Source organism: Ostrea edulis, chromosome 5, assembly GCF_947568905.1.
Source record: "Ostrea edulis chromosome 5, xbOstEdul1.1, whole genome shotgun sequence".
Classification (NCBI taxonomy): domain Eukaryota; kingdom Metazoa; phylum Mollusca; class Bivalvia; order Ostreida; family Ostreidae; genus Ostrea; species Ostrea edulis.
Window position 1 is genome coordinate 76280495 of NC_079168.1, and position 16291 is coordinate 76296785.

The following is a 16291-nucleotide window of genomic DNA, read 5'->3' on the forward strand; positions in this document are numbered from 1 at the left end:
TTCTTTGATTTCAAAAGTTCCAGTCTCTAAATTATCGTGGGCAATGGTCGTATAAAGTGTTGAAAAGTCGTACATTTTGATGTTGTTGATTTGAGAAAAGTTTTGTAATTTCAAATTTCTTAGTTCTTTAGAAGTTTTCAGAGTCCATATTTAATTTACACTAATTCTGGCATATGTTATGATATGAAGAGTGACTGGACTCGCTGACACCCCTAAAGTGATAATTCTACAATATGTTTAATAACACTCTTTGTTCCTCTACTGGTGTTGATCCTTCACAGAACCAAACAGCTTCTACATATTCTTCCATCTAACTCGGTGTATCTCCTTTGTGGCGGTGTTGATCTGAATCATTCTGGATGCTACAAGTCTGAAACTAAAGTTTGAAATGCTAGAATTAAGATGAAACAGTGCAGGTATTATACAGCATATAAAACAAATATCTAACGTCTCTTTAATATACAATGTTTCTCGTGCACTAACTTTAACACTTTTCTACATTTTAACGGTACTCTCACCTTTGATCGTTAAAATTAATGACAACCGTGGCCTGAGGACGCTGTTGAAGCCTGTGGTTGATCAAATCATTCACATGATCAGGATAGTCTACCCAGAGGCCTAGGGAGTCCTTCCATTGCCAGCACCGACTAGAATCTGTGGAATTTTTTTTTTATTACTGATGTTTTGCAATAGCAGCGGAATACTTGAACCTACATCTATTTCTTTGCTAGGTATTAATTCGTTTTTCTGAATTTCATTTTCATAATTATAGACTGTTGCTTGCTTACCTCCAGTGGCATTGTTTTGTATAACATGCAATGTGTTTTGAAATTCATTTGGACTAACGGGTTTTGTAATATCCACAGAACGCTCCACTTCTCCAGTCTGTAAAGCATTGTTTGGACTAAGATTGCGTATATAATCAGTTTGTAAGTCATCAACTTCCATAGGAAAACGGGGTTCCGAACTAGAGTCAATCGCATTTGTCCTAACAGTACTCGCTGCTTGGCCCGTTCGTATGTTTAATTTAGATCTGTAGAAATTTTTGGTTTCAGTTGAATCAACTCTAGCTTCATTATGTAACATGACATCGTTTGAACAAAGGTCTGATTTTTCAGTAATACATGCTGAAGTTTCCGTATCATCTTTATTTTCATGTCTTTCATTGGGTTTATTGTAGTGTGATCCTTTCGCAGCACAATCACCTGCAAATTGTCAGATATCCATACATATTTGTAGGGAAGTAGATATTTGTCCAAAAGAAGGCGCTGGTTTTTTTGTGTGTGTTTTATTGTGGTAATCATTGAAGGTACATTTCAGATCACTAACCCTTTAAATCAGTTGAAGGAAGGCCATGGAGTGAATCAGACATGCCTGATGTACGCCGTTGTTCTGTTACAGCTTTCTTCACGTCCGGGGAAAACGGGTCGCTGCAACGAATAAGGATAATTCAATTTGAAATGGTGATGCAATCGATCAACAGGTAATTTATCTAACAAGTATGTGGTACTAGAAATCAATCTACAGGTTATTTCGACTTATAAAGATGAAGTAAATCAAGCAACTGATTATTTTTTTTATACTTATAAAGGGGATTTGAAATCGTGATGCAAATGATCAACATGTAACTTATTTTGACTTATAAAGGTCGTACTACAAATCAATCTACAGGTAATATATTTTGAATCGTAAACGTGATGCAAATCAAACAAGTTGGTAATATATTGTTTAACGTTTCGCTCGAGAATTTTTCGCTCATTGAGACGTCACCATTGCGGGTGAAGGGCTGCAAAATTTAAGCCTATGCTCGGCGCTCATGGCTTTGAGCAGAGAAGTATCTTTAACGTGTCTCAACTGCTGTGGCACGGGACCTCGGTTTTTACAGTCTCATCCGTAGTACCGCCCCATTTAGTTGTCTCTTACAACAAGCATGGGGTACATTAAGGACCTTTTCACTCGGATCCTCACGGGACGCAATTACATGTAACAGGTATTGTTTTCTAACTTAATGTATTTTAACTTACTTTAAATGTAATACAAATCAATCTACAGGTCAGCCTATTTCAACTTATAAGAATGATGCCAGTCGATTTACATGTAAAGCTATTTCAAGTTATAAATGTGATGCAAGTCAATTTACAGGTAAGAGTATGTCAATAGTAAATGTGCTGTAACTCACTCGAAGGTTAGCTATTCAACATTTTAAACGCGATAGAAATAAATATACAAGCGATAACTTGATATACATGTACCAAACTTCAATGTCGTATTTTCCGTCGTATCCGAATCTGTAGTTACCCATTCGTCCACAGGGCCATCGAACCTGAAGTCAGGCAAACAACAATGTTATTTAAAACATCAAACTTTTTCTCTACATATTGGTACTTTTTTTTTGTAATTTACATACATTTATAACTTCTAACAAGTTACAAACCATAGACATCATTATAGATAGCGTGTGTTGGAATATGTAATATATGACAACTTTAATAATTAATGTAAACATTGGCAAACTGTTTGATTTATTTGTCGTACGTCTCCTTGGAGAATGTTTCACTGAGTAGAGACGTCATCAGATGAAGTACCACAAACTTTGACTTAAGCATGACGCTTACGGCTTCAGTGATTACTTGTACATCTCCCACCAACAATTCAAAATGCACATCCGAATGATTATCCAAAAGTCAGGGTTCTTGATCGTTGGGATATATATTATAGACAAAACATGTACATGTTGCCCTTAGCCTAGAAAACTAACGTAAACGCTGGCGTTATCAATGAGCTAACATAGACAAAGCATAGAAAACTAACGTAAACGCCTGGCGTTATCAATGAACTAACATAGACAAAGCATAGAAAACTAACGTAAACGCTGGCGTTATCAATGAGCTAACATAGACAAAGCATAGAAAACTAACGTAAACGCTGTCGTTATCCATCACTCGGTAAGCTGTTCCTACAGAACCCTTCCCGCCATCCTGTTCTTCCCATTTCCAGTCAGGGCCTTGTAGAAATAAGAAAAGTTAACATTTTGTTTAACAAGACTTTATAGATTGCAAATGAATTAATTCAAAGAGAAATAACACACAAAACAAAGTACTTACAGATGAAAAGTAGAGGATATACACAATATAATTTAGATAGTGAAAATTTCCAAATTTGCCTCAGTTATTTAATAAATGAAGTTTTAGTCTAAAGTAGCCTAAAACGTTTTAAAAAAGATCTGTCCTACTTGAATCACGATCTACAAATCAGCAATTAGATTTGAAAAGACAAGAAAATTATTGCTGATATTTATTTTTCCTTTGTGTTGTGAAATCATCGAGTATTACGATGTTATTTCTCTTGAATGACGCCAGTTGTCGTGAATATGATCTACTAGCCACTTCGTTTTTCTAATAAAATACTTGCCCCTCTTTACAAAACACCCAACAGCAACAAAACCATCAATAGAAGTTCTTGGTTCCTCACAAACCACAATATCATATACTTCGTTTATTCCGTAGTTGTAGACAAACCGCTCCCCAGTATCCCATTCCACAAGAACAACACCAGCTGTCAACAAAAACAGAACAATTTTGGTTCTGCACATTTCTGTATTATCATCTAAGATGGACACAATTTAAGCAAATAACAAAAGTTCATATTTTTAATTACAAAGCATTCTAAAGGTACATCGATATCGCACTAAGAATGTCAACGTTTTGACCTACCTTTAGTTATGTGTCTTTGACACCCCTTGCATTGTTTGCATATGACTTGATGTACAATGTGTCTTTGTATACCTTGTACTGTGTGACTTTGGCTTACGATGCACTTTTACTTGCCTTGTACTGCACGTCTTTCACTTATTCCATGTGTACTGTTGAATTACCTGTATCCCCGTGTCCAACTATAGTTCCATTTCCCCTGTTGTCCTGGTTCTGAAATCTCCAGTGAGGACCACGGCAAACTCTTGTACCAAGACTGGGAACAGTAGAATATTTTTCTTTAAAAACGAACTCATCTGCGTCTTCATCCATTTTATTTTGAGTTATGAGAATTCTTTCTCTATTTTGTATCAACTCGTATATGATATCCTGAAAATTATACATTTCATCAAGCAATATCGATCCTGATTACAGCAAGCTCTATATAGTTTAATCATTGGTCAGGCAAACGCAAACCGTAGAAAGTGTTCCTAATCAGTATTCTCAATATTGACTGAAAACTATGGAATGCTAACCGGGTTAAAATCCTATCCCTGTAACTTTATTTGTAATTATGCAATGTAGCATTCATTTAATGTAAATTTAAAAATGTTGAACGTAAATGTACAAAAATGTTAAATGTAATTTGACAATCGCAGTATTTATCATCAATCTAGTGCATATCTATATATCATCAAAGAAGTGTAAATGTGACTGTATAAAGAATTAAAGTACAGGAATTTCACACAGTATGAATGAAATAATGGAATTCTGTTGGATTTTGATCTAATAAGATAATGCGACCTTTGAGAAATTGCAACCTTAAATGATACTAGTATACAATATATCTTCGTAGTCTTTGATGCTCAGTTTGTTGGAATTCCCTTGGGCTCGTATTGTGCTCCTTTATTAGTTGACTTGTTTTTTTTATTTTCACGAAGTAGACCATATTCGAGAGCTTTACATAAAAAGAGAAAATCTCTTGCAGTGGCCTCCAACTCAGTATTTAGATATATTGCCCAAGTTCTATCTATAAGAATAATTATTTTCATTCATATTTTCGTCTGTCTGAAGCTTGAAGATTTTGTTGCTCATGGATGCTCACTGCAAACTAGCGGTTGTGCTATGTGAAAAGCGGGTTGCCTTCGGTTTCCCGTATTTATGTAGCAATATTCCGTTATCACTTGCATATGGTGTTTATGTTTCTAAACTGATTCGATACACAATTAAGAACTTGTTCTGCGTATGCTCAGCTTTTAGATCGAGACAGCCTACTGAGAAACAAGTTGTGGTCAGTATCTTCCTATGTCTAGTTTAACTCTTGGACCCTTGACCACGTGACCTCAAAATCAATATGGAGTTATGTTCTCCTGAAAATGTACCAGTGTATCAAGATTGATATCTGTCAAACAAAGGGTTCTCTAAACATTGAGGGTCAGTATATTCCTATGTCCAGTTTGACCCTTGATCTTTGACCATATGACATCAAAATAGGGATCACCTACTTGTTGAGTGTACCAAGTTTCATGTCTGTGAAGCAAAGTGTTCTCAAGATATTGAGCGGACAGTGTCTTTTTATGTTCAGAGTAGATTGACCCTTGACATTTGACCACCTTTTGACCTGAAAAACAATAGGGGTCCTCTTCTAATCATAACCAACGCACATAGGAAATATCATTACGATCAAGTGAATGGTTCTCAAGATATTATGCGGAAAACATGTGGTCTACCGACCGACCGACTGACATACCGACTGACAGGTGCAAATCAATATGCCCCACTTCTTTCATTGGGCTGGGGGGGGGGGGGGGTAATAAAAATAGAATACTATAAGGGTATGAATAAAAGAAATACCAAAAAAACTCTATACAAAACGAAATAGAATACTGAAAGGTATTTTATTAAAGAAAAACTAAAAGGCTAAAACAAATACACATATGTAGAGTACTAAAATAAAATAAAGTAACACTAAAAGAATATGAAAAAGAAATACTAAAATGGAATGCTAAATGGGTATTGAGAAGAAATACTAAAAGGGTTTTAAAAACTGCTGAAAGGTTACGAAAACAGAATTGATAAAGGGGTCTAAAAATAACATACTAAAAGGGCATAAAAAAGAAACACAACACGGGTATATAAAAGAAATACTACAAGTGTATATAAAAGAAATACTACAAGTGTATATAAAAGAAATACTACAAGTGTATATAAAAGAAATACTACAAGTGTATATAAAAGAAATACTGCAAGTGTATATAAAAGAAATACTACAAGGGTAAAAAAGAAAAAAAATAATACTAAAAGGGCATAAAAATGAAATACTAAGTGATATTAAAATGCAATGCTAAGTGATATAACGATGGCATGAAAATGGTATAAAAATGGAATACCAAATCGTCCTCATCATATGTCTCAGTAGGAATTACGAGCTCAACGACAAATCTCAAGTTTTGTCTTTCAATCATTTTCTCATTTCCTGCCTTTGAAATACAATCCGCTGCTACCTGTAATAATATGTTTAAGTTTTAACTTTTGATCGCTAATACTAAAGTTCAGAAACACGTAAAGACTGGATAACAATGTAATAACATATTGACATAGGAATGAAATAGAAAGTTACATGATGGATAATGTAACGTCCAAAACACTTTGCTTTACTAATCTCCAAAACCTTTCCTCCATTAGACAGCGACGATATTGTGTGCAATAAATCCTGCAATATAAATGGGCGTCACAAGAAAAATAACATGTATCTCAAACATCTATTTCATTAATGTACACAAATCGGACAAACGCATAAAAAAAATCATCAATAGTTTCATAGCAATGAATTTCATTTACTGTTTCAATTTTGATCGCGTTGTAGTCTCCCTTAGAGGTTTCGAATCCAATTAGTGTGTATGCAAATAATTCACCTTGACACTACACCACTAGGTGTACAGTGTGAAAGGTGAATATAACGAACAGTGATCAATTTCATAACTCCTATAAGCAGTACAAATTAGATAGTTGGACAAACACGGACCCCTGGACATACCAGAGGTAGGATCAGGTGCGTAGGAGGAGTAAACATCCCCTGTCGACCGGTCACACCCATCGTGAGTCCTATATCACGATCAGGTAAACGGAGGTCTCCGTATTCAAAATCAGTTTCAAGAACGGTATAACAAAGGGTATGAAACACGTCAGACAGCATTGTGTATTGAAGACAAAATGTGAATTTAACTGGTGATTGCATCTTTCCTTATCCTTGATTACAACACCTAGTAAATGTATTTGAAACTCGCAAAGATCAAGGTCACTGAACTCTTCCCTGTCAAGTTACTCTGTTTAGATAACACTAGTAAAATGGAACATATATAATTTCAAGTGACGAGAAAATAGCATAGTGATGATAAATAACGATCGTATATGTTACATCATATTATATTCTCATCAAAGTTGTAAGGACGGCTATCTCTCACAAAGTTAGATGTAGCAATTACTTAGTTAAAGCTTTTTGGTCCGCAAGTTTGGTATACTAAACACCCAAATTTACATATTTTCTGTACATGAATGACAGAATGAGTCATTGTACATTCATATCTCTTTCGTATTTGACCAGTTACCCCTATTTATATATATATACACACATATATAGATATATATATTCAATTTGTTTTGTTTTTAATTTACAAACAGTGGACAACCTATCAACAGATAAGCGAAATCTATTGAATTTGTGAGTCTTCGGTTCGCCTCAGGCTTCAATGAATGCTCGACGGCATATCTTGCGAAATGGGAATGTATTTTAGGGATCTTTGAAATGAAAAGTTTGAGGCAGCGATAAAAGACTCAAATCGTGCGGAGAAAAAAGTTGTGTTTTTAAAATGGATATATCTACAGATCTGTGGTTTATTCCAATCTTTCCCAGAGAGCCACAGTTCTGCAGACGCATGTATATTTGTATGTGTGATTGAAATAAACGATCACCCGGTTAATTTATTTGTATTTTGCTTAAGTATTCCTTAGATCAAAAATCAAAAGTAGTGGGAGAAAGCCTACGGAAGAAACAATAAGTAGATTTCTTAGGGAAAGCTCATCAAACATGAGCTTATATTTACATATTTACAACAATACATGTGGATAGAAAGATTTGAAACAAAATTCTGCAAGGGACGTAGACGGGGAACGATGTGCTATTTTGACGTCATTTGCATCGCGCATGAAAAATACTAGAAATCACAATTTTATTGATCCTCGTATTGTATGTAATGACTACATGTCACATTACTTACGTAATTGGGGTTTTCTCCGACTGGAAAGCAGAAAATCGGATGCTGTACTCCTATTCGATAGGTATGTGAACAGAGGGTTGCTATTTGCTGTATAAAGAGAAATTTTTCATTATTTACTCCCCAGTATGCATAAATTGGCAAATATGAAAGAGAGACGAGAACAAAATGATGAATATACGGAAACGGTTATTTAAAAGCCATTTTTGGAGTAGAATGGCTAAAAAAATCATCATATATGATGCACACCCTGTTCTAATGTTAGCGAGTTAGGTCAGACGATTTACCGGTATTGCTATCTTCGGGATTACTATCTACCATTACAGGTAATTATGTTCCCCAAACAACGTTTGGGAACATATTGTTTTTACTCTGTTTCTTCTTCTTCTTCTTCTTATTATTATGTCTCCGAACACAAAGTGTCGGAGACATATTGTTTTTGTTCCGTTACTTATTCTTCTTCTTCTTATTATTATTTTCTTCTTCTTTTTCTTATTATTCCTCTTCTTTAGTGAGAAATTTGTCCGCGCGATTTTGTGAAAGTGCTTAGACAGATCCACTTCAAACTTTGTGAGCTGATAGGGGGTCACTAGGAGGGGTGCAATCAACTTTTCAAATTTTTAAAATGGCCGCGGTTTCAAGATGGCGGCCAAAAAACGTCAAAAACTCAATGTTGTCGGATTTCAACCAAATTCTATTTCAAGGGTAATTTAGTGACCCCAAGTCCATTTCCACCATCAATTTTTTTTTGGAGCCAGTCCATTTCCACCATCAAATTTTTTTTGAGCCGCCATTTTCAAAATGGCCGCCATATGCCAAAATATTTCAAAGTGTTAAAATATCTACAACATTTGGGTTCTGGGGTAAATGGAGGGTCCACAGTTCATTTCTAGCATCAGTATTCCCTTCCAATCTATTTTCAAATGTTTCAAAACACAACAAACAAGTCCATCGGATTTCAACCAAATTTAGTTTCTAGGGTTTTTTGAGGATCCTGAGTGCATATCTGGCATCAAAAAGCATTTCTGACATGGGGAGGTGTTCGGAGACATTTGTGTTGGCATCCCAACACAGTTATAGCTCGTTATTATTCTTTTTCTCCGGTACTTTTTTGTCCGGTAGTGTTCTCAGAAACTACAAAAGGGATCGATATGAAACTTTCCAGGGTGATAGTATAGCGTTTGAAGATGTGCATAGTATAGTCATTTTGTCTGGACGTGCATGCATGCGCAGGCACGTGCACTGCAATTTTAGTACAAAAAATGGAAAATCAGAATATTAAAGGGATCGATATGAAGCCTAAATAGGATGGTAGTATATCATTTGTAGATATGAAAAATAATTGTTATTTTGTCTGCACGCGCACGCATGCGGGTGCACATGCATTACAAAATTTGTACACTAACTTTGGAATCAGTCTAACTTTTTTGTTGTTTATTGAAATGGCTTGATATTCATATCATAGGTAGATATTGAGACCCTTAACGGATTTGCTTGGTCAAAATTACCAATTTGCACGCGCATGCACGTGCGCTTCATTTTGATTGGATAATACTAAAACGTATGTAACTATCTTATTGATGAAGCGAATGAGATGATATTCACAGTATACGTAGACAATATGTGTATCTATATATTGGTGTAACAAAAAATGTCAACGCGCACACGCATGCGCGTTCAACGTTTTTCAAATGTTCAATTTTCAAAGGACGATAGCGTTTTTGTATTTCATCAAATTCTATTGATATTAGGGGTTTAGATGTGTCTTGGCACGCCTTACAAATTGCTGTAGTTAGAATTACTGCTCAGCACGTGCATGCACGTGTGCTGAATTCTGATTGGACGATTTTAAAATCGCTATAACTTCCTTATATATGGTGGAAACGTTATGAAATTCATACTGTGGATATATGATACAAATATTTGTTGAACGACATCAACAAAAATTCGGAATCATACACGCGTGCGCGTGTATGCACGTGCAACGCTTTCTTTCATCTCTTGGTACTGAAATGACTATATTGAACGTAGTACATGTAATTAAAGGCGAAAATAAAATAATTTTTGCTATAGATTCACAAGGACATCACTTTTTAATTGGGGGAGGTTTGGGGAACATATGTAACGGTCCCCGTTACAATTAGAACTAGTTATATTTGTAGTTCGTCGTCCGTCGTTAACTTTTGTACATTTCTTACCTTATCTTAGAAAATGCATAGCCAATTGTCAACAAAATAGCAGGTTATCTTTTGGTAAAGAAACTAAACCTTAAGAATTCCCTGTCCTTTGGAGGCCTTCTAGAAAAGACTGAAAACTTTATAAATTGGTACAATTTTTAGACATCTTCACTGCTGAACATCTAGCATAAATGTGGGTGCATAGTTATACTTGGACAGTCTCTACCAAAATTGTTGATCAGAAATTTATACCTAAGAACGCGGCTATATAGATCATATAGTGAAAATGCTTTCATTATTTGAAATTTTGAAAGTTACCATACAGGGAACAAATGATGTGTATAGTTATATTGAGCATATAGCCATCTACCAAAATTATGAAGTTCTTTGATTAGGGCAGGCTAAGGTATCATGACGGTGCTATTGCGAAAATTTGGCTATTTGAATCGATGAAAATCCTCTTTATTCCTGCGCAATAGGACAATAACTATATGTGTAGTGACTATGATCAGAATGCTTCTACCAAGATTGTGAAACTTATAGTTCCTTTAGCAGGAGACTACATCCTGAATATGCATCAAATATTTGAATATCTCTCTCTTACTCCTAACATCTACTACACATCCAGGGTGCATAGTTGTAAATGCATACATACGTAGGATTTGGCAGCAGGCGCAATGCCTATGTAAGAACGTTGGTTATATAGCCCTATCCCAGCTTGTAGTGCTATGACTCAAACTGAAAATGCACTACATATTTAAATATACTCTTTACTCTTGAAAACTTATATCATGCGTTGCAAAATGTTAATAATCGGACTGTGTGTCATGGCCCTGAATGAAGGTCATTTCTCTTTTTTAAAAGTTGTTTTAGCTTGTTTCCAAATTTCCTTACCAATACTGTTTGATGATTTTGTACAGATATTTACAATTGAAACAATCGTGGTTTGAACTTCAAAAGGAAATAATTATGTGTCATGATTAAGTAAATGGGAGATATTAAGGGCGTTTAGTACATGGAACGAAAGTTCAGAAGAATTACGTGAGAGATGAAGATAACAGTGATCAATCTCATAGCTCCTATAAGCAAAAAATAGATAGTAGGACAAACATGGACCCCTTGACAAATCAGGAATCAGGTGCCTAGGAGCAGTAAGCATCCCCGGTCACACCCGTTGTGAGCCTATACCTTTATCAGGTAAACGGAGTTATCCGTACTCATAATCAGTGTGCCAAGAACGGTATGAAACACGTCAGACAGCATTTGACCCAATGATAGGTTGTATCGGTAAATCAGATCGTTATAACGACCATATAATTTTCGAAATGCTGACTTTAAACGAGACTGCTGAAACCCTGTACCATTAACTTGTTTGTCTGTTGCTTGCTTCAATTTAAAAACTGACTATACGCAGATTAAGTTCTTGTGTATCGAATCAGTTGAGAGATATAAACACCATATGCAGTTAATAATGGAATATTGCTACATAAATATGGGAAGTTGACTATGGAGAAGTTGAAATTATCTCATTTGTCATAAAGTTGAGTTGTTAGTTTGCCATTAATATCTACTTTCAATAAAATATCTAAGTATGATGCAAAAGTGGACGACTCTGTGGTGTCTTACTTCGAGTTCAAGTGATATATCGAATCGAAATACGAATGAAAGTTATTATTGTTAATAGATGAAACGTCGTCGATATATCTAAATGTTGAATTGAAGGCCACAGCAAGAAATGTCTTCTCGAGTAGAAGTTTTTTCAAGAAATTCTGCTTGATATGAATATAAAAACGGGTCAGCTAACAAAGGAGGATGAATCGTGCCCATGGGAATTCCAACAGACTATTGGAAGACCTGTTCACCAAAGATCACAAAGATATTGTCAATCAGGAACTAATGTTTTTTATTTCAACTTCAAAGTACGTGTGCGTGGAATCAGAGTGGTGTTTAACAAAGTAATTTTTGGATGACTGATCACTAGATGAAAGGTGAAGATAACGACCAGTGATATAATAGATATGAATATTTCCGTTTTCCATTATTGTTGAAGAAGCAACTGTCTATGATGTCAAAAAGTCTAGTCTTTAATTTATGGTGAAGGATAGTCGTGTATAGTGTTGAAAAGTCATACGTTTTGATGCAGTTGATTTGAGAAAAGTTTCGCGATTTAAAGTTTACTAAAAGTTCTTTAGAATTTTTAAGAATCTCCATTTAATTTAGACCACTTCTGGCAGATGAAGTCGCACGGTAAGTTTGCAGTTTCTCCATCACAGCTGTTAATATTTTCGTGAGGAGCAAAGATAGGGGTTTGGTAGAACACTTACTGGATCCAGCCATGTATCTTTGTAAGGGATTTTATGTACTTTAAAAATCCAGTATATATACGGTAACTCTTATTCATTCGACCCATTGACTGGGATATTAAATTTGTCTAAAATTGAAGCATGAGTTTGAATAATTTCATGTTTTGAAAGGAGAGTTGGAGTATAAGTACGATTACCAAAAGTGGAATTAATGCTAAGTTCTTATATATTACAGTTGTAATAACGAACTTTACAAAGAAAGACAATGCTGTTACAAGCTATCATTTTAAGTTCTCGGAGTTGAAGAAAAACACACCCTCAACATACAAAACACAATACTAATAATTGATGGTCTAAGTTGTGTGATATTCAGGTGACCATTAAAACCAATGTGTCTTTTATTTTAAGGAAAAGATCATCTAAGGCTTAGGATAAATGTTTTCATTGATTATTCATTGCATTACTTCTATCATTTTTATTACAACATTGTTTTTATCTTTACGAGAGAAAAATGTTTTGCAATTTTCGGTGAAGAATGCTTACACCATCATTGGGTGTTAAATCCGCCTCGCTGTCAAAGGCGTTTAAGTTCCTAAAGTCCGTTGGTTTGCCGTCAGTGAAAACGACTACTCTGGGATGCAAAATGAAGTCTCCAACATGCAAGCTGTAAGCTGTAAATGAAAGGTGAAAATAACGAACAGTTAACAATCTCATAACTCCTATAAAGGTGAGGATAACGAACAGTGATCAATCTCATAACTCCTATATAGGTGAGGATAACGCACAGTGATCCATCTCATAACTCCTATAAGCAAAACAAAATAGAGAGTTGGGCAAACAGGGACCCCTAGACACATCAGAGGTGGGATCAGATATGTTACAGGTCAGGTATAGTATGTGACAGCTGATATTAAAGTGAAAACAACTACTAGGGAATGCACGAGTAAGTCTTTAATGGGTCTGGTGTAAGATGTAGCTTCAATTTTATAGACATAGTTCATCTTACAAACACTCACATCCAACATATTATGTAGATATAATTCTGACATACTGCTAAAACTGTAATGTAGGAACCAATGAGCTGGTCATCCATTCCTGACTTTGACCGGATGTGTATATGTGTTTCAGTATGTACTCAATTAATACAATAAATATCGGTGTCAGTGAACATTTGAATGAAACTCGTTTATTTAGCTTTCGTATAGATCACTTAATCTACAATTTTCTGGAATAAGTGTAGATAACGAACAGTGATCAATCTCACAAATCATATAAATAATACAAGAGAAGGGAAACATGGACCGCTGGGCATACCAGAGGTGGGATCAGGTGCCTCAGAGGAGTAATCATCCCCTGTTGACAGGTCACACCCGCTATTAGCCCTATATCTTGATCAGGTAAACGGAGTCAACCGTAGATGAAATCAGTATTTTTAAAGAACAGTTGATTTGAAACACTTCAGACAGTATTCGATCAAGCGATACGTGGGGCTTGTATTTTGTAAATTAGATCATTGAAATGACCACAGGATTTGCAAGATGCAGACTTTACACGAAATTGTTGAAACGCCTGCAACATCAACATATTTGTCATTAGTCAATCTCCATTTAAAAAGCAATCATACCCAAAACATGCTCTTGCGTATTGAATCAATTGAGATACCTAAACACCAGTTGCATGTGATAATGGAGTATTTATTAAAGGATTAAACATTCTTTTTGAAGAATTTATCGATGTGTAAACTCCGGACATTTTACTCACAAACTGAATAAAAGTGTGAAGCACTTTTATGTTAAGTTTGTGAGTAAAATGTCCGGACTTTACACATCGATAAATTCTTCAAAAAGAATGTTTGATTCTTATAATTCCAATTCATTCACTTTATTAACAATTGCAAAAATTTGAATAGTTTCCCCGCACTATGTTATTTGTTTTCAGGCGTGTATGAATACATCGCGTTTTCGGATTTATTGATGTGTAAACTCTTATTCAGCTTTATTTTTGTCCAATCAAAACAATTTTAATAAATAACATTGGAATTATATACAAATATCGGAATTTGACGATGGAGAAGCTGAAATCATCCCGTTTGTCAAAGAGGTGAATTATTAGTTTGTTATATACGTAATTGAAATAATACCTGCTCCTCCGACTAGTCCACCAAGAGCTAACAGGAAGGCAGCAGTCAAGGGAGATGGTCCGGAACATTCCAGTTCATCTACACGGGAATTATAAAAAGCAAAACAGAGGCTCAATACAGTAAACGTTATACTTTTCATTTTAAAAATACATGAGGATTTGAACTGCAACGCTTCATGACAGCAAACTTTTCATGAGGAGAGTTATTTCTTATAATTACATTCTACTTTCATTTCTGTTGGAATTCCCAGTCATTATAAGAGACATACTATATCTATATCAAGATTCATACGGGCATTGTGTACAACAGTCTTATCAGGATGTAAGCACGTAAAAGTCGGTTTCTCTACGGTAGCCACCCGTACGTCGCCGGACAAAATCCCAGTCGTTGCCGGCACGGCATGATCACGGAACGTGCGAAAGATAACGGTTTCTGCCGGTCCTTCCACGGTTATTTCACGGAGATTCACAAATGTCAACGGATTATCAGGGTCCCATGCGTTTATCATGGCTGTCCGTGTAGTTTCCGGGGACAATCCGTTGACATCCATGTTTATCTGCAGAAAAGTTTCTTACACGTAGGACCCAGAACTTCACGTGGATATTTCTGTGGGTACATGGACCTTTAGGTTGATACACCAAGGTTCACGGAACTAACACGGATCAATACGGAAAATTTTCTTCCGGGAAGATCCGGCGAATAAAAAAGGTTTAAATTTGTTCCCTGGATTTACTTGACCAAATCGGATGGTCCCGGACGACGACGGATGAATGTACAGTTTGTACACGGTGATGACAGATTGTCACGGACCATCACGGATTGACGATACGGAATGATCCGGCGTCTCATCTGTGAATGTGTGAAAGGGGCTTAGCTATCATGATTCCACATCAGGGGCGTTAAAAGTATTTGTTTGTAGGAGGAATGCAAATTGAATGAAATGCAACAAATGAACAAAAGATAGAAAAGAAATCTTTACTCTACTCAATTTTCCTCGGTAAGTGACTATCAATGACGTGTTTTTCAGTTAGAATAGAAAACATCTTCAATATCAGAACTATGTAAAAAGTTATACGAATTTTGTTTTAAAACCAGAAACCAAAAAATGGATACCGGTAATATGATATGCGATAAAAGAATTACATCCACTGTATCTCGCTTCACAATCGTATGCCTCGTCGTTCCAGATACAATGTACTCGAAAGTTCGAGCCATTCCAAACATACGTTTTTGTGAGTGTTATGCACTGTATATGTACGAATGCATATTCTTGAAAAAATAAGAAATGAATGCAAATAAAATGCAGTTAGTGTTTCTTTTTATTCTTTATCCGAATATTACCTATGCTCTGTTTAATTTCAGCATATTGGTTTGAGTAATAGTGAAGAAATTTAGTTTCCTGTCCACAGACTATTACAGAAACATTTTCATCAAGGCGTGGTCTATGCTGTAGAAACTCTACAAAATAAATTAAAATATAAAAAGAAATGAAAGGTAAAGAAAACGAACGGTGATTAATCTCATAACTCCTATAAACAATACAGAATATATAGTTGCGCAAACACGGACCCCTAAACACACCAGAGGTGGGATCAGGTGCCTAGGAGGAGTAAACATCCTCTGTCGACCGGTCACACCCGCTGTGAGCCCTATATCCTGAACAGGTAAGTGGAGTTATCCGTAGTCAAAATCATTGTGCCACGAACGG

At 35.6% G+C, this 16291-nt stretch overlaps 1 protein-coding gene across 1 annotated transcript in view; it reads right to left on the minus strand.

Moving 5' to 3' along the window:
* Nucleotides 1–716: 716 nt before the first annotated feature.
* The window catches only part of LOC130055015 (uncharacterized), a 24684-nt gene continuing 9109 nt past the window's right edge, over nt 717–16291 (minus strand). Inside the window, exons 3-15 of the mRNA XM_056166164.1 lie at nt 15925–16041; nt 14584–14661; nt 12987–13114; nt 7967–8053; nt 6310–6402; nt 6080–6193; nt 3875–4079; nt 3412–3555; nt 2919–3004; nt 2253–2323; nt 1330–1430; nt 789–1205; nt 717–727 (exon numbers count right to left, since the gene is read on the minus strand). Of these exons, the coding sequence (XP_056022139.1) occupies nt 717–727; nt 789–1205; nt 1330–1430; nt 2253–2323; nt 2919–3004; nt 3412–3555; nt 3875–4079; nt 6080–6193; nt 6310–6402; nt 7967–8053; nt 12987–13114; nt 14584–14661; nt 15925–16041 (1652 nt within the window). The remainder of the gene's footprint in view (nt 728–788; nt 1206–1329; nt 1431–2252; nt 2324–2918; nt 3005–3411; nt 3556–3874; nt 4080–6079; nt 6194–6309; nt 6403–7966; nt 8054–12986; nt 13115–14583; nt 14662–15924; nt 16042–16291) is intronic.